The following is an 18,874-nucleotide window of genomic DNA, read 5'->3' on the forward strand; positions in this document are numbered from 1 at the left end:
AGATAAAAGAAATAAGATTTTTGTAAAATAGCATGACGCAAACTTAAAACCAGAGGTTTCCTTGCCTTGAAGTGTATAGCAATATTAAAATATTTTGTATGCTTAAAGTTCCGGAGGCCTAAACATCTTATAATTTATGTTTCCTTATTTGCCTTTTTTGTACAAATCAATTCTTAACAATTAATAAGATCCTTTTAAAATCGCTTTCTTAGCTTTGTTAAGGTAAAAGAGTTTTTTATGAAGTAATTAATTTTGAATAGCTTTTATTTTTTTTATTGAAAATTAAAAATTAAATAGGAGAGCGGATTGTTTTACGTAGCACAACCAATTTTTTCATGCAGAAAACGTTCTTTTTCAACCCGCAATCTCTGCTATAAAAAAAAAGAAAAAAAAGCTTGTACTAGACTGAACATCGCGTTACTGTACAGTTAAATTTCTTCTATCTGTAAACAAAAACACGTCAGTGAACGATGGCCTCTGAGGCTATCGCTTGTATCGATCTGGAGAGCTTTCAATTCGGATTTTAGCAACAATAAGTGGCTCAGAATGTGCGTCTTCTAGATAGCAAATGTCGACATCTACAAAATCGTCAAGCCGCTTCTCGCATCCCCTTTTGTTTTTGGCATTGATGGTTTTGCCGTAATACATGCACGTTGCTTGTGCACTCATGATCGTTGCTGTTGTTGTTGTTTCAATTGTGCTTATGTGGAGTTGGTTTATTGTTTGACAGCAATCAAGGATTGTTGTTTTTGTTGATAATAATTAAAACCTTCAATGATAATAGTTAGAAACGATAAGAATAAATTTACTACTAAGGCTAGTGGTCTAGCACTAGTAAATAAAAAGAAACAATTTTATTATGATGAAGGATGGACAACGAAAAAAAAAAAAAAAAAAAAAAAAAAAACTTGCACTTTTTTCTTACTTCGGACCAGGAAATCTAGTGTATCCCTGAACATAACCGTTGCGGCTACCAAAGGCAGGATGCGGCAAGTGTTTTGTAAACATGCAATGAAATTAAAGACTTTGTAACGCTACTATGCATTATATATTGTTCTACCAAACAACCTTTTTTTATTCGGAATAACAATTTTTATGCATACATATTGTGTGCTTTTAAATAGACCGATGTGGGAATCCCTTACGATAGTCAAAGCTATCCAAACAATCAGATGTTTGGAGTATTTCAATACGCCTGTATACTTCATATCTTCCTGTTTCTTTCAGACGATCAACAACAATATATTCTAGTGATTTATGGTTTCTACCAGGAGTGTTAGTGTGCGTGTGCAATAAAATGAAGAAATGTGCTACTACAAAACTTACTTGACCAAAGCCAGGACATCGGCAGATTTTGTTGAAAGAGCAGCGTAATCGACAATGATAAGGCACACTTTTTTTTCAGTGGATGACAAATATGCCAAAAGAGCTATACCAAACCAAGAGTTAATCTGTCGTGTCATAATCTATCTTCATATTTCTCCAAATTCTCCCATTTTTCTAAAACTTACTCTGCGTGCTACCTGCACAATTGTCAAGCTCCATCTGTACCAGTTCTTCATCTGTATTGGACATGTCTCGTGAGACAATCGGACTCTTAGCAAGACTGTTTGGCGAGACGTAAACAGCTTCGACCAACGAACGATGCCGCAAACAGGTAATCATATTTTGAAGGTTCTTTTTTAACGCTTCACTAGACAATTTATGCGGACTTTTTCTGGCATATCCGAACACCTCAAAGCCATCCATCTTTAACCCTTTTACGAACCTTTCAAATCGTGTTTGGTAGTTGCCAATATTTTGAGCTAAAAACATTACAAGCATAACGTCAACACAAAGTATTAGGTTATTTTCTTTTCTTTTCGTCAGTCAGTCTATGTTTACAGCAACATATACCTCGATCATCAGCTTTCATGATATATACGATCTTTCGTTCAACTCGACGACCTGAGTCCATGCGTTTCCTTGATCTCTGAGCCCTTAAAAAATGTGCACCATTTTTTGTTGCTAACTGTGTAAAAGCTGCCGGTTTCTTTTTTTCATACAAAGTCGTATATTGTGTTGTTCTGTCAAAAGTGTCCTCTGAAGACACTTCCTTTCGTTTATACATCGCCTCGTTACGAGGATCAGTAATAAGAAAAACGCTGTTGACAAACTCAATGAGTTGGGATCCACACTCTAAAAGTTGCAATGTTAGTTAATAATGTAAACAGCCACTGAGTAAGTAGAGAATTCAAGAGCACCTGCGTACAATCACACCAAATAAATTTTCGAAACAAAATATTGAAATAAGATTTTGAAATAATATAGAATATAAGTACGAGACCAATTGATGCATGTAAATGTAAGCTTGGGATTTCAGATTGTCAGAAAAGAAAGATCCAAGCACTTATTCTAAGAATACATACATAAAGTCAATTTCAGTATTCTGTTGCACATCCTTTGGTTTTAATAACTGCTTCACATCGCCTCTTCATGCTTCGAACTAACCGTTCAACAAACTTATCATCCAGCCTTTCCTACTGTTCTTATAAAGCCACCTTCAATTGCTCCAAGTTTTTGACGGATAACCTTTTTCTCTCAATTCGCCTTTCAAGAGCATTCTAAACATGCTGAATTGGGTTCAAATAAGGGCTTTGAGCAGGTTAGTATTCAAAGCCTCTAATTTGGTGGGGTTCGTTCCACCATCGTGCATAATCAACTGTATGATGGGGAGCTCTATCCTGTTGGAAGATAAAGCCCCTCTCCTGATGCAGCGTGACATTTGTAAACCAAGGATGAAACCTGCTGATCAAAATAATGATGTATATTTCTTGGTCTACAAAACCAGTATCAATCATTTCTAAAGGCCCAAAACTTCCTCCCTAAAAACATTCCTAAACCATAGCACCGCCACTACCGCACTTCACTGTAGATATTATATTTCTTTCATCATAACACTCTTCTTCCTTCCTGAGCACTCTTTTTCTGCGTTTACTGCCTTCTACACAAAAGCGCGACTCATCAGACTTGACAACATTTCTCTATTGGTTTTTGGTTCAATTGAGGTCTTCCTTCGCCTAGCAAAGCCTACTTTTGCGATGTCTTGCAGTCAATCTAGGCTTATGGACTGCTCTGTATGACTTGAGGTCAAGTCGATCGACATACGATTGAAGAGTTTCTACACAAACAAATCATTCAGCTTTGCTATCTTCATATTTATTTCTTTAAAAGAGGCAAAAGGATCCTCTCTGATTATCCTCTTCAAGTGCCTTTCGGTTCTTTTACTTACTTTCAATGGTCGCTCTGTTTGCTTGCGAGACAAAGAGCTGCTATAGTTATCAAGCTTGGCTTTTATATCTTACACAGTAGACTTGTTCAAGCCAACAAGTTCTGTCATCTCTCTAATCGTGTGATATGTTCCAAGAAGATAAAAAACCCCCATGTCCTTACTTTCTCTTGTTTCATCTTCAGATATAGCTAAATGTCGTGTGCATTCTATGAAGATTCGAGCTGACATGCTTCTTTTAATGAGTTGATAGATGAAAAAAAGACAACTTTATTTGTTTAAACATAATCTTCCATTTAAGGTCCAATTGACAACTTTATTTTGTTATGAGGTTAAAATTATGCAATAAATTTCTTTGTCCGAAGATTAATTTGATGTCGTTATAGTCTAATTTTTAATTATAATAACATTTGTTATGAAGAAAAAAGCTTGTTTAAATCTATTTACTTCTTAACTCCATGTAGATAGTTATGTAAAAAAAGGGGATTACAAGAAAATAAATACGAGTAACTAGTAGGATTTAAATAGAAGAGATGTAGAGTATAAAAAAATTATTCCTATTTTTCGATTTTTCGTTTGCCCTCTATCAAAGAAGGGGAAAAAAGAAGGGAACAAAAAATTCGTCAATATTTGTTTTTAGATATTCTAGTTATGATTTTAAGGTGGTCCATGTCATTTCGATCATGGTCCTATGGTTTTTCTTTTTCTTGTTCTTTCTAGTAATTTTCTTTTATTTGGGGATAGTTTTTAGTTTTTTTTTTCTGCAACAATTCTAAACTAGGATCAGATGAGATTTTATTCTTACATGATTGATCATGTTGATCAAAATATAAAAGGATTTGAGAAATAAATATTGTACAATATTCTCTTCATTTATCCTCTATTCTTTTGGCCTTCCAGGTATATACAAGTTTAAGGAATGCAATCTCGTTTTAAGGTCTATGACAATTTTTTATATACGCTATGGCTCACACCAGAGTGGTAGGGATTGCTTGGTAACAAGGATTTTTTCATAGAATTTGAGAATTTATTTTTCAAGGTAAGAGCTTAGCTTATCATATAAAGAACAATCTTGCATGACTTGCGCAAGTGCCCATAAAGATTGGTTTTCAAGCATAATGCTATTGCTTTTTGTATTATCTTAAATATAGAAATACATAAATAAGCAATTTTTATTTTTTTTCTCTGTCCATGTTTAAGCCTGTGCTTTTTAAGAGTATGGAGAAAGAGCAATATGTAAAGATATAAATAATAAGGTAGAGAAAATGGGATAAAAAAGTTTATTAAATATTTTTTTGTGTTATTATAAACAATAAGGTGCATGAATTTACGATGATGAGTATTCTTGTCAGCAGTATGTAATATATGCTAATATCTTTATCTCATTTAAAAACACTGATACATTATTCAATAGTTTTGTCCAGTACATTTACCGGTAAATGTTTATACGAATATCAGATTATTTGCGTCAACCAGTAGGGCGATTGCAGATTAAACCATTTAACAGCTACGTTTGAGCACATATTGCCCACTAATCAATTGAAGTTGTGAAAAAAAGAAAGATTTATGCGTAATAAAATGTCAATATGTGCCATATTTATACTGATATGAGCTACTATATACAATTCATTAATGCATGAACATTACCTGTATGCCTTGATATCCGAATTGAAATAAACTTATTTCATAAGCTTAACCTATGCTTGCCAAGTTACTAACAGATGCATTTTACAAAAAGGAAAGGGCTCTGGCATGCAGTGATATAAGTGATACAAGTTTTATATGTTCAAAATTAACGATTCAAGTAAATATAATATCGTTAAAAGCAATCGTAAGATAGATCCTGTGTTGGATAATAATAAAAAAAGCATTCCAGAAATTAATGCTGTTTATCTACTATCTAAGATTAGTAGTAAATAGAAGCACAGAATAATTTGGTAACATTGTTGTATTCCATGTTGGACTTTCATGTCACCTCGGAAACAATATTATACTAAAATTGGGATCAACAGATGGTACAAGGGACTCTTAAGCCATTTATTCTTATCAACAGATTATGAGATAAATGAAGCAATAGCAAGTGCTTTGTTATTTATAATTCCATTGCTATCTTTTCATTTTCTTTATTATATGACCATGTAAATTAATTCAGGTTAAAACAATCATCTAATAAATACTTTTACTTTATCTGCTTATTATCATTTACGAAATGATCCAGAATATTGATTAAGAATAAAGTTTCACAGAATAATGTGTGTTTACTTTAAAGCATAATAAGATACAAGTAGTTATCGAATAAGGCTATTTTACACGATTACTTGAATATTCTACTATACAGTAACTAAAAATATCTGATCTAAAACAAATCATGTTTAATATAAATTTGGATGGCACCATTTTGGATTGATCTCTTTGATCTGTACTTTTGCATTTATACTTTATTATTTTATTTTCAGATACATTATTACGACAGTGTGTCTACTATTCGCTGCTACTAATAAATAAGCTATATTATGAAGTATAAATTTAAATAAAATGATCCATAGATTATTCTATTTCTATGAATAAGCATATGATTGTGACATAAATCAGACCACCTGGGTAAATTGACGAATGACATTTTTCCCCGTTAAACTATTGCCCGATTTATTCTAATCTAGAAAGTAACAAGGGTGGAAAGATTATCCATGGCATTTGATATAAAAAGAATAAATTTCTCCATTGTTTTAACTTTTCATTCAATTTTCAAATGGATTTAGAGACTTTATCAGAACTTACTCGACTGCCTACCACCTTCTTCCCTTCCCCATCACCATCATCATCGAGTGGTGAAAAACCTCGAATTATTGCAGTTGCCTATGATTATTCAAATTATGGCGACGCGATGATTGCAAAATCAATACATTCAGATATTCTTCGGCCCACAGACGATATTCGTCTTGTATATATTATTAATCAAGCGGATTACCGTAATTTGTTTGTCTCAATGGTACCTAGCCTTGGGGCAGGCGGAGTTTGCAACGACTTGGCTGATACTTACTTGCGAAATGTGGTTGATACTTTTATGTGGGAGATCATTACGGCTTTAAACAAGCGCGGGGTAAGGATAAAAAAAGCAGCTTATGTGCATTGAGTGGCTGTATTAAAGAAAAATTCATGTGTTAGTTTCATAATGTATCTTCTGAAGTTTTGAGAGGAGATCCCAAAGAAGTTATTATTGACTACTGTCAAGCGGTCAAACCTACATATCTTGTGACTGGGACCCGTGGTTTTGGAACTGTTAGAAGGTAAATTAAAGAATATTTAGTGTACTTGATGATTTATACTATTTCAGAACTGTATTGGGATCTGTATCTAATTATTTAGTAAGGCATTGTCCTTGCCCAGTGCTAGTTGTTAAACTTAGCCCAGAAGAAATAGAAGCTCGTAAAGAAATGAATAACAAAAAGAAGAATACCTTTACAGAAGTTTTAGGTTAGAAAAGGGATATACTTTGTAGCAAGATTTGTATTAACCATGGTTTCATTAGCGAAATTTGATTATCCTCAACCAATTTAGATAGCTTTTCTTTTGTATATAAATATAATGTGTATAAAACTTTATTTGTCAGTTTTGCTCAATTCTAAAACATAACGAAGCTCTTCATCTAATTCTTCTTCATGCTGATTTGATACGGATTTTGCATATGCAAGTCTTTCATCTTGTTCACTTCCATTACCATTACTATTGCTAGGAAGAGTAGAGATATCTAAAGCATTAGATTCAATCATGCTCTCTTTTACATCAGTTTCTTGACTGTCAGTGACGTTCAAGCTGGCTATGACCGCTTTCAATAAATCATCCTCATCTTCTACATAGTTATCACGCGAATCAGATGGCTGTGGGGTTGAACCCGACGAGGAATCTTGAGATAACATTAAGGCATAATGTAACATTTCTTCATCAGATAAGCCTTCTAATGTCAATTTACTTAATTTCAGTTCATGCCGATGACGCTCCTTCTTTTCTGATTCTAATTTTTGAATGTATTCCTTCACTTCTTGATCAATATCATATCTGTGTCTGTCACGCAAATTGCCACTAGCTGATTTTCCTTTTGGTTTTAATTGTCGACGATCTATAGAAAAAAAAAATGTTACAAGGACATGTGCAAAAATCATTTCTTTGCTTACTCAATAACTGCTTTCCAGGTGAGAAATCCCATGTTTTAATTTGATGACCAATCGTAGCCACACCCTGGTATTCACTACACGAAATATTCTTGACGCGCATCACATCCATATCTGAGCGATCGACAGGTGCATTTTTTGGTATTTTGTTGCCCAACGTATGAATATTGATACCCGTCAAAGGATCCCATATTCGAATCCAGCCATCGTCACTACCAGTAACAATTTTACAAGCATCCACATAAATGCTACTAATCCCAGCCAAATGACCATCATTCAGAGTCTGTATCGGTTTTATCTTGTCAATTCCTTCTTTACTCACTTCATCTCCATTCCATAAGCAAACAACACCTAAATCATCGCCTGTGACAAGTAAACGGGTTGCTCTAGCTGATGTGTTCACAGGTGATAAGGGCGTGTTTTGACCAGAAGATCTTGGAGTAGATAAATGAATAATGTTGCTCCTCTTCTTATTGTTTGGATGTGGTTTCAAGGCTTCTTCAAGAGAAAGAGCTTTTGGATAAGATACATCCCACTGCATACAAGTGATTGAAGTACCCGTGATATGTCCATCATCAAAGACCGCTGTACAGGATCCAGTGTCTAGATTGTATTTTCTAAATTCGGTTTGGCCTTTGTAAGCAACAATAACCATATTTGATTCCGTATCACATAACATAAATCGAACTGGTGTCACCGAGCCGTTGATGACTGCAGGACAAGGAATGATGTACCTCTTCTCGTTAATCTCATTGTACAGATCTCTATATTGCTCCTGATAGTTTTGTTGGCGTCGGTTTCGGTGTAATTGAATAACTTGATTGATATTGATATTCCAAATAATAACTGTGCCATCACTATAACCTACTATCACTTTCTGGTTGTTTGTTACCTCCAAGCATGTCGGTTTTGCTACAGTAGAGGGACCAGGCAAGGTCAGAATGCACGATGTAGTAGATATATCCCAAATCTTGATTTGACCATCATCAGCACCACTCAAAATAACATCTGGTATGTTCGAAGGAAGTGAAAAAATTCTGACGGGACCTTGATGGAAATCGGAAAATACTTTGAGGCGACTAGCAACATTAGCACTTGTCTTTGTTCTAACTAATAAGGTGATATATCCAGGTTGAAATCCCCAGGCAATGCGATCTTTATCAACATGGGTTGCTGTGACATGAAGAGGAATGGATTCATTTGTACTATAAAGCAAGTGACGATCCACCTTTCCGGTCATTGGATTACATTTAGCAGCTGTTCCTTGTTGAACACTAGCTACAACCATGCTTGAATCATCAAAATCAACATACATTGATTCAAGAGAACCTATCTTGGGGATAAACGAAATAACTGATCCACGGCTTTTAGTCCATTTTCTATATTTTGCATCACATTTAATCAATTTTTATTCTTTTTTTTTAATCTTTTTTTTTTTTTTTTTTTTTTTACCTTATCAAGTGGGTACGTAAAATGTACTCAGTTTTCCAACTCTCTAAGCTTAATCTTCTATAAGGTAGTTTACCAAAATAAGATACAAAGGCATCTTTCCCTTTATGTCTTCCTGTTAATACATATAAAAAATAACTATTTAATTTTACTTACAACATCTATCGTCATTCACAACATGTCTCCAATAATGGCATACTTTGGCAACAGTAGCCAGACTAAGTGGATCCAATCTCGAAAAAACATGAGCGATTACTTCTACCGAGAGTTGGTGTATATAACAAGGTGCACTGTACATATAAAGGAATCAATTATATACTCAAGGTATCTATTTGTTTTAATTACTTTGGATCTTGCTGTTGTTGTTTCTTCTTTTTTGACTTGTTTTCAGACAAACCATATTGTTGTTTTGAGTTATTTGGTGAATAATTAAAATCCTTTTCGTTTTTTGATGTCTCTTGCTTGTCTGCTATTTTTGTATTGTTTTGGTCGAAAGACATGAATTTGTCTGGGAAAGTAAAAGGAAAGGTGGGTTAATCTAAAAAAGAAGTTTTGTTTGCTGTTGTAGTTTTGCTTTTCTCTTTTTGCAGAAAAAAGAAAAAGTCTATTGAGATTGAGGATAGAGTAAAAGTACAAGAAAAAAGTTCCCTCTTTTTTCAATGATAAAAAAAAAAAGAGAAGGACTGCGGCATGCCTGTCAAATATTACTTTATTTTAAAAGACAGAAACCAATAAAAGATGCTACTATGCTTTTTTCTTTACTCTATTATTAAGTAATAAAAAATAACCTCTTTTTAAGGTTTTGAATATTTACAAACGTATTAAAGGGTAGAATAAATCTCAAATAGGAGAAATCTTCATTTGATCAAGTGGAATAGGTGTGAAGTTATAAATATCAATGCCTCTTAATAAAAGCTCTTGTTCTGCGTGTGGTGGAACTAAACGTCTAATTAAATCAGGTCGAATAGATAATTCTAAATGAACATGAGTAACAGCACAATAAGCTCTATATTTAATATATACCTTCTCTTGTAAAGTTAAAAAGGGGTGGTAATGGCTTGCCTCCATGTAACTTGGTATTTGGATCACGAATGGGATCAAAAAATGGGTGACATAATGCTTCAATAGGAGTGATTCTTTTTTGAGGGTGATATTGAAGCATTAAGTCCAATAAATCAACAGCTTCAACATTTGCCGTTTTAAAAACCTATACAAGCAAATTGGGATGAATGGACAAGTTGCTATTATTCGTTCTCTTTTACTTTACTTTGGATAACGGTTGACGTTTAATTTGTGGAAATCGATGTCCAACATAGCTTGGATTCATAGCAGCAATTTCACTTTTATCAGGAGTACCCAAAATCTTGATAATTTCTACTAATTGGTCAATACCACTATCACCAGGAAATAAAGGTTGTCCCAAGATCAACTCAGCCATAACACAACCTGTTGACCAAATATCGATACTAAGTGTATAATTGGCTGCACCAAAAATTAATTCTGGTGCACGATAATATCGCGAGCAAATATAAGAAACATTAGGCTCACCAGGAACAAGTACTTTGGCACTTTTTTTATAACAAATTAGTCTTTATGCACACTCCTTCTCCTATTGCTTACCTTCCAAAGTCACACATTTTACATATACCTGTAGTAGGATCCAACAGTATATTTTGAGGTTTAATATCACGATGACATATACCAAGTGAATGAATATGCGCCAAAGATCGAAGTACTTGATACATATAAACTTGTACTAGCAACATTGGCATACTATGCTTTGATTTGGCATAATGTCTTGTAGCTTTATATAGCGTGTCTGGAATATATTCCATTACCAAGTTCAAGTACACTTCATCCTCCTTATTATCAACTTGGTTGTAGAAATAAGACTTGAGCTGGCAAACATTAGGATGATCAATGAGACGCATAATTTGTAACTCACGATTCTAGATAGAGTCATTCAGCCTTACATACATACGCGTTTCTTTTCAAATATATACCTTAAATCTTCGATCTTGAAGCACTTTCTTAATGGCAGCATCTTCCTTTGTTTCTACCAGCCGTGTTTGATATACAACGCCAAAAGAACCATTTCCTGTAATCTTTTTATTGGTGTACTCCAACTTGATTTGTTTCCCAGTTCTTGCTTCTTTTGCAATCACCTTTACTGTCTTCTCATGATGGGCTATTTTAAAGGCAGATTTTAGTATTTGTTACAAATGTGTATAATACATTGTTAAATAACTTACTTGTCATTGGTCTCTTTTTTGAATCAAACGGAAAAGAGAAAAAGGGAAAAAGAAAAAAAGTAAAATAAAACGTGCAGTAGGAAAATTATAGACAATTACGGAGAATCAATTTTTCATTTTACCAAAATGAACAAATTGACTTCCTCGTTGTCTCACTTGAATCCTGTCTTCTGCACACAATCCCGATATATCCGATGAATTCACGACATTTTTAAAAAGTTAAAGAAATTTCCAAGCCAAGAACCAAACATAACAACTATAAAATAACACAAAATCACCAAATCCACCTTCCAGAATATTCTGTCTCCTTCCAAAGTTGCCCCTCTTCCATAGGGTAAACGATGTGGGTTACTTGCTGTTTCCGTACAATTTGCACAGCAATTAGAGAGCCGATGCACTATTGATTTTACAGCTAGCTTAATAAATTGGCTTATAAAAATCTTGACTAAACAGATTTTTCATGTGCAAAAATATACTCAATACAATTAATAGGTTTATTTTTTAGTATAAGGACATTGTCCATCCAAAATAACTTTTGCTACATCGGACCATAGCTTTTTGATGTCTTCTGCATTTTCGTCGTCAAAATGCATTCTGCAGTCAGCATTAATGGCATTATATTCCAATAGGTCTGTTTCTTCTCCTGTAAATGTACTTGTTGGCTTATAGACTTCTCTAAACGTCCATCCCATATCGGCACGCTCAGGGAAAGGAGAAGGTGCATCTGAATCCTCGGTGAGTCCCAGGATTTCAAGGTCCATCAAGAAGCTAGACAATCGATCACTCTCGCCACCGGGGAAGGAAGCAAATTGCATACGATTACCACGAATACCACCAAGACCCATCGCAGGAACCTTATGAGAAAGATGTAAACGAGAGGCAACAATAGCACATGTCGATCCACAACGACCATCAGACAAGATCAAGACGTCAGAGGCTGCCCATTTTGTATTCTTATAGGTTTGGCTGATATCACTGTTCCAGTCATTGCAACTCAATGTTACAGGTTGTGAAAACTTCACAGTGTCTTGACCTCGCTTATATTCTTTCGTTTTTGTAAACCATGAACTGCCACTGAATTCCTTGTTTGCATAATCAGTCCATTTAGTCGATTCTTGTTCATAGGCCTTCTTGACTACACGTTCAAGGAAAGGCGAATATTTGACATCAGACATGTAGTCTGGTGTAGAGTTAAATAAGGTGCTAATGAGAAATTCACCAGCACATGCATCGCCTCCACCATTCGATGAAAGATCTAATGGAAAAGGACGGGTTGAGTATAAAAATAAGAAGAATTATTTTTTGTTTACCAAGGATAATCTTTTCAATTCCTTTCTTTTCAAATCTTTTAAAACCAGTAATAACATCATTGATGAAGCTATCCTTGTCTTCAGAAGCAATAGAGAAACTTTGAATATCAATCACGCCAACTTTGCTGTACTCATCCTCTAATTCAATAAATTCAATGTAAGGACCCTTTGAACTACCGACAGCATTCATGTTTCCTTCTGAATTCAAAGCAAACACATCGCCTTCATAAATCGTCTTGAGCTCATGGAGGTCATAGTGAGCATCACGTTTTTGAAGATGAGATGACTGACAAAATGTAGACCAATAACTATCGGCATTACTAAATCGTGGTGGTACTTGAGCAATCCAGGGAACTTGAACTGTAAAGGGTTCTTCATAGTCTTCTTGGACAGGCTTTGTACCTTCTTTAGGACACCGCATGGTATAGTTGTGAAATTCTTGTGCGGGCAAGAAACGATGGTAACCAAGATCATCAGCACCATCGTCCCAACCGTGGAAATAGCTCTTGGTATTCATAATATTATTGTAACATGTATTAACATCTTTACTTTCTCCATTGTTATTGACAGCATAATTGACAATCATTTCCATGGCTTCCATACCATCGATCTCTGTTACTTCACAACCAACCCAACTTTCTTTGGCTTCAGGCCACACATCATTTTTGACAAAGGCAACGTTAGCTACTAATCTTTTGTTTCTTAAAACTGAATTAAGTTGAATAGGCTGCCAAAAAACGAATTGACGATAACAAAAAGGAACATAAGACTAACAGGAATAAATGGTGAACTTCAATTCTTTTGTGTTTTCTTTACAATTTTACCAAGTGAGCGTCTTGCACTTTGTCTAATAATAAAGCAACAGCTTCTTGGAATTCTCGATCTGATTTCCAATCTTCTTTTAAGATCAAATCAAGTCCATAGGATATATTGACAGAGGGTGTTGATAATCCTTCGACGTTAGGTGGAGAAGCAGCTACTTCCTATGCACAAAGAAAATAAGTAACTGTTCCTTTTTTTTGTGCATGTACTCATACATTAAATACATAAAGTTCTTTGGTCACTTTTCTGACTGTATCCACTGTTCGTTTAGCAATGTCCTTGTCGAATTTAAAATAGTCTAAACAAGCTTTGGCATCGTGAAAATTAGCTGTTGCCTTTCCAGCAATAGTAGCACAAGGATCACTACTGTTAGCTGCAAGTGCAAAGGAGGTGGTGAATAAAAGTGCTATGGAACCTAAAAGTCCATAACCATGTGTCAGCATGTTTTACAAATAAAAAGGAAAGGAAAGGGAAGAAAAAAGTGCTAAAATTAATAACAATAAAAAACGAGAATCTAAAAATATAAATAAGTAGAAGTAATAACGGTTTCTTCCAATAAATTTGCGCACCAGGTTTTTATTTCGTGTTCCGACTTCTCTCCTCGTCGCACGAAAGTGTTCTTTATTGATTAAACAGTTACCTCTATTAAGGAAACCTTATTGGAAGCGGGGTACATAACAACCGCCCATGTTAAGGATAAAATAGAAAAAGAAACAAAGAGAGTGATGAAAGATTTAAGAGTGCTCATGATTAAGAATATGGCTTTATTTTTCTTTTTGCCATTTAATTTTCTTGCAAGGTTGATGCTATTTTTATAGTACGATTGTAACAATCATCTATTTAAATAACCTGAAGCAGCTCTATGGAAACTTACTCCTCCACAATAAAATTATTTGCTTAGTGGAAAGCAACTCCTTCTATAGTGATTGTAATGCAGGCGTTTTTAATCATTGTTGCCGCCTCTCACGTTTTCTATCAGATCTTTTTTGTGGCTTCCAAAGGTTAATAAGGTGCACATACATGTTTATAAGTCTATAGTTTTATATGCTCACACTAGTGAGCTATAATCATGTTAGATTGCTATGCAATGTTCATCATTGGAGCGCAATAGTAACTAAAAAAAGGAAAGGCAAGCCAAATGATATAACCCCCACCTTTTTTTTTACTTCATATCATGAATATTACAGTCGTATCCAAAAGTGATTAAATATAGTCCTTTTTTTTTTTTTTTTTTTTTTTTCCTATAATAGTATTATGTGCCTGCTTGCATGTTATTGGCTAAACTGCAAATTGGAAAGAACTAAACAAACTGAAAATAGCTAATCCGCAGGTTAAGAAGAAATAAACACACACAAAAAGTTTGGCCTTCACAAATTGGCACTGGTGTTCCCAGCAAACTTCCATAATCCCTATCTAAGCGGGTTGTGGTCAAGCATTACTTGGCCTTTCATCTGAGCTGCTCTCAGTCGTTCGCTCTCTGATATGGATACTATTCAACACCATGATCCCGCCCCTCCTTCTTCTTCGAACATCCTTCTTAGCTCTTCTTTTCTCAATTGGATCAACACAGCAAAACACTAATTTCCCACACTACTTTACACTGTCTGCCATTTTTCCCATTGATCCTAAAGGGATTTTTTAGTTCTTTCTACTTTATTCAATTGAACTGATCAGGGCAGTTAAATTGTACAACACGTTATCATTTAATACTGAATGTAAACAGGGGTCTTTATTTAAAAAAAATTGGTAACGGTAGCAAACTTATTGAAAATGACTGTATTCAGCTTTATTTGCTTCAAATAATAATCACTTTAAAATTAGCTCAAGTAGCGGACGTTAAAAAGTCATGACATCATCATTATGTTTATATTCCGAACTTCAGGCTCAAAAAAAAAACTACCAGCCTGAGATGTTACAATTTTTTTATCACACTTGAAAGGTGAATTAATACAACAACCATTTCATGATTGTGTTTCTGATTTTTGTATAATTTCTATAGAAACTTTTCGTTACATTATGTCGTGGAATTCTAAGACTTGGTCTTGGGTTAAGAAATATTTTTCTGTTGTAAGTTTCAAAAATGTACAGTGTACAAAAATAATTCACCACTTTAAATTAGAATCCTTTATCAACAGACGGTATGCCTGTTGTCGGCAAATTCCGTACACCTGCTGTTGCGTAAAGTCTTTTTTCTTTCATTTAATTTATCAACTAAAAATCTCATTATAATAGTTCTCGACCTGAAAAATACGTTTATCCCAAGTCAAAAGCTTCCAACATTAGCAACAACTATTATTTCCAGCGTGACACTCGCAGAAACTACCCTCGTTTAGCTGTATACACTCAAAAGGAGGTTGCTGGTCTTCTTGAAGGTGCTTCCGTCAAGCCTAGGTAATTAAAAAAAAAAAGACAAAAGGAACGATCCGTATTCATGTTTGCTTTGTGTAGTCTTACCCCAGAATTAGCAAGTGATGTAGCCACCACCACCGAAACTAAACCCCTTGTTGAAGTGTTGAACTCCCGTCAACTTTATTCTGTCAACAAGCTTCCTCCTACTTCTAACTTTGGTCTCAAGCCCAAATGGAAGATTTCTGAAGACTTTGTTCCTCCTAATGACGGTAAGGAAAAGATCAGATTTATTGTAACAAATCGATTTACTTAAATTAATCAATAGGTTCATACTTCCCTATGAAGGTTATTACTACATAGATAATTCAATTTTGAATAAACCTTAAAGTTTATATGACAGCTAATATCCATTGCCTTTTTTATTTTTAAAAAAGAAAATGTGTGTTGAAGTGTATGCTTTGTAGTAAAATGAAATAAGAGGTTGAAAAAAAAGATGTGAAAACAAAGCAGGAGGCCAAAAGGTTTTAGGGTGAATATTGTATTTTTTTTTTGTATCAGAACTTTTGAATGAAATGGAATGGGACTTTACATTTGCAAGTCCAGAGTTACAAGTGTTAATCCTGCTGCTACTCGTCTCATAGTTTATATTTTCTATTAAAATCTCAATAGCGATGTTGAGTACCAATACAACTGTCCATCTATGGTCATCACCACCAAGATAATTTCTAAAGTTGCAACAAGACGGCTGCTACTGCGTCTAGAGCAATACTTATACTTGCCAATGATCACAACTGAACATCATACACTGCTTTAATTCATCAACTATGATTTTGCTACATCTTAATAAACTTGTTTCATAATTTGTATATTTCTTATGGTATTTTTTGTTTATTTGTAAATATTCTATAATAGAATTGTATGTAATTCTTTTTATCTATCCAAATCTATTCAAGAGCCAATTCCACCATTGGTTGATTACGGAGGATCGATCTTCATCACCAATACTTTGACCGTACCATTGATTGTTTGTCTGAACAAACATATTATCCAAATAGGATTTCCAAACATGCTTGCCCTTTTTTGAGCTAATATTTGCAGCAAAATCAAGCCAGCTTTCAGTAGTAAGATCTGTCATGTTATAATCTCTATCTGTTGCATACTCAATTTCAAATTGGGGTGCCTGATGGACTTCATTCCAATGCGTCAAGTTTGAATAGTACTGTGTGTATCGAAGCCAATTACCAAATTGAGGTGAATCGAGATCTGATTCATATTCGCTGATACGAAAAGTAGGATAAAAGAGAGGAAGCATAGGAGGCGCGATGTTGATGACGACAAGGCTTTCAGTATATCGAGCCTTTTTGGCTTGACGATATTGTCTCTTGAGCGTTTGAATAAATCTTCCAGCGTCCTTTCTCTTTTTTTGTACAGCCACTTGATGATCATCGTCATCAGCAGTGGAATCATGGTTTTCAATAAAACTCAAAGGTGGTGAACTACTGCCATCCAAGTTTTTGCCAATGATTTGAAAATGGTCCATGTTAGCATGACCATACATATGGCCAGTGATGATATCAGCATATTTAGTAGACAATTTAATGTAATCATCCAGACAGCTATCCTTGAATGATTTTACTGTAGGAGGAACATGTCCGATAATGATCACCTTCACGCCATCCTTACGAGCCTTCTTCAATTGTTTTCGCATCCATTTGACATGACGATGACCGGGCCCTTTAGGATCACTGCAGGTACTGGCCACATCGTTGGATGAGAAGAAATAGAGTGTGTTGAGTGAAAGGACACGCAGTCGAGGTGCTACATCTATAGCAAAGTAACCACCCTTTTTGAATGATTTTATTTGACCTTCAGGAATAAAATCCTTCCAAAGAACACTGAATTCTTCTAATTGAGGATTATGTTTGATACCTCTCAATTCGTTATGAGGATGAACATCATTATTGCCTTTACTAAACGTTAATTTTTGCTTTTATAATATTTATAATGATTTACCTATACAAGGTACAATGGGTAATGTTCTATCATCATCCAAAGTAAATGCTTTCTTTAATAATCGAGCCACTTTACGATTATAACCAATAATTTCCTTTTTTGTTCTAGTGATAAGCGCATCACCATCATGTCTGCTCAGCTATATATTAGCGACGTCATAAAATTACGGCCTCAGTTACCTAGCATTATCACCTGTCCAGATCACAAAATCAATTTTATCTTTCCATTTATTGGCAATGTAATCAACATTATGATAGACCAATCGAGGCGGTGCATCGCATCCTGTATTGGGTGCACCCCAATGACCAGCTAATAACCCCGCTTTTTGCTTCTTTTTCTTGTGTTTGCGTGGTTCACGATGACAGTTTGAAGCTATAGTTGCGCCTTTCAAGTAGTGTTTATCCATCTATCGTCAAACAATGAATATCAAAAAGTAATGAATCCTTATGTCTTACATGAATGTCTGTGATATGAAGATAGCGACCATGAGTAGTCACAGGAGTCGTGACATTGGCATAATGTATTAAAAATGGTTGTTGTTGTTGTTGAGCTGCCAATACACTCCCTGTAAATAGTGAAATACAAAATAAAGCTGATGTCTTCATATTAAAGAAGAAAAGAGAAGAGAAAAATAAATTGGCCAAAAATATAAATATCAAGCAGAAAAATTTGTGTGTAAAAATTTCTGCTCTGAGTTTTAAGTTTTTAAACTATTCCACTGTTTACATCAGACCAATGTATACACGTGCGTTGTACTTGATTTGCGATTTGCATAGGTATTTTGACATGTAACACCACATGTGCTTCCTTTTATGTTTTTATTCAAATATCTCTGTTTGATAAAGGACAGCTTGAAAGAGAGACCTAGTCAATTATGTTTATTCAAGTATCAAACAAGAAGTGATTCATCTTACAAATTGAAAATGAAATTTGCCTATAAAAGAAAGGAAAATATATTTTAAAAACCAAAATAAATAAGTAAATGAAGTTGCATGCATCTTTATTTGACTCACTCAGCTTTATCTAATAGACCATCATTCTTTTTATGTTTGGAGTTTATATACAACGTGGTGCAAATCATTTTTTTTACAAGACAGTAAAACAGATTAGTACAGACCCTAGGTATAGTATTAATTTTACTAGTGAATTTGTTAACTTTTTTTTTCTCGCAACCATTGTCCTCCTTTAATTGAAAAACTCAACTTCAAGAGCTTCAGATCTATCGAAAAGAGATTTCTGGAA

General features: G+C 34.5%; 7 protein-coding genes across 7 annotated transcripts; 1 reads left to right on the forward strand and 6 right to left on the reverse strand.

The window, feature by feature from the left end:
* Positions 1–1,116: 1,116 nt before the first annotated feature.
* On the reverse strand, positions 1,117–1,915 carry RO3G_13581 (uncharacterized protein; the record flags this gene model as incomplete). Its single annotated transcript, XM_067668165.1, has 4 exons — positions 1,117–1,156; positions 1,327–1,429; positions 1,512–1,805; positions 1,897–1,915. 4 exons carry the CDS (start codon positions 1,913–1,915, stop codon positions 1,117–1,119), a joined length of 456 nt encoding a protein of 151 aa, XP_067524266.1.
* A 1,176-nt stretch (positions 1,916–3,091) lies between these two features.
* RO3G_13582 (uncharacterized protein) lies at positions 3,092–3,499 on the reverse strand (the record flags this gene model as incomplete). The annotated part of the gene is made up of 4 exons (XM_067668166.1): positions 3,092–3,160; positions 3,272–3,311; positions 3,345–3,381; positions 3,433–3,499. 4 exons carry the CDS (start codon positions 3,497–3,499, stop codon positions 3,092–3,094), a joined length of 213 nt encoding a protein of 70 aa, XP_067524267.1.
* Positions 3,500–6,867: 3,368 nt separating this feature from the next.
* RO3G_13583 (uncharacterized protein) lies at positions 6,868–8,725 on the reverse strand (the record flags this gene model as incomplete). Its single annotated transcript, XM_067668167.1, has 2 exons — positions 6,868–7,385; positions 7,441–8,725. 2 exons carry the CDS (start codon positions 8,723–8,725, stop codon positions 6,868–6,870), a joined length of 1,803 nt encoding a protein of 600 aa, XP_067524268.1.
* A 1,001-nt stretch (positions 8,726–9,726) lies between these two features.
* RO3G_13584 (uncharacterized protein) lies at positions 9,727–11,145 on the reverse strand (the record flags this gene model as incomplete). The annotated part of the gene is made up of 6 exons (XM_067668168.1): positions 9,727–9,860; positions 9,910–10,093; positions 10,154–10,454; positions 10,507–10,835; positions 10,890–11,074; positions 11,139–11,145. 6 exons carry the CDS (start codon positions 11,143–11,145, stop codon positions 9,727–9,729), a joined length of 1,140 nt encoding a protein of 379 aa, XP_067524269.1.
* Positions 11,146–11,632: 487 nt separating this feature from the next.
* Positions 11,633–13,713, reverse strand: RO3G_13585 (uncharacterized protein; the record flags this gene model as incomplete). Its single annotated transcript, XM_067668169.1, has 4 exons — positions 11,633–12,393; positions 12,449–13,217; positions 13,273–13,431; positions 13,486–13,713. 4 exons carry the CDS (start codon positions 13,711–13,713, stop codon positions 11,633–11,635), a joined length of 1,917 nt encoding a protein of 638 aa, XP_067524270.1.
* A 1,573-nt stretch (positions 13,714–15,286) lies between these two features.
* RO3G_13586 (uncharacterized protein) lies at positions 15,287–15,979 on the forward strand (the record flags this gene model as incomplete). The annotated part of the gene is made up of 5 exons (XM_067668170.1): positions 15,287–15,337; positions 15,390–15,448; positions 15,503–15,661; positions 15,719–15,888; positions 15,945–15,979. The coding sequence occupies 5 exons, from the start codon at positions 15,287–15,289 to the stop codon at positions 15,977–15,979; spliced, it is 474 nt and encodes a 157-aa protein (XP_067524271.1).
* A 574-nt stretch (positions 15,980–16,553) lies between these two features.
* Positions 16,554–18,237, reverse strand: RO3G_13587 (uncharacterized protein; the record flags this gene model as incomplete). Its single annotated transcript, XM_067668171.1, has 4 exons — positions 16,554–17,584; positions 17,633–17,658; positions 17,812–18,038; positions 18,088–18,237. The coding sequence occupies 4 exons, from the start codon at positions 18,235–18,237 to the stop codon at positions 16,554–16,556; spliced, it is 1,434 nt and encodes a 477-aa protein (XP_067524272.1).
* Positions 18,238–18,874: the final 637 nt, after the last annotated feature.

The sequence above is a fragment of the Rhizopus delemar genome, genomic scaffold (genome assembly GCF_000149305.1).
Source record: "Rhizopus delemar RA 99-880 supercont3.12 genomic scaffold, whole genome shotgun sequence".
NCBI lineage: Eukaryota > Fungi > Mucoromycota > Mucoromycetes > Mucorales > Rhizopodaceae > Rhizopus > Rhizopus delemar.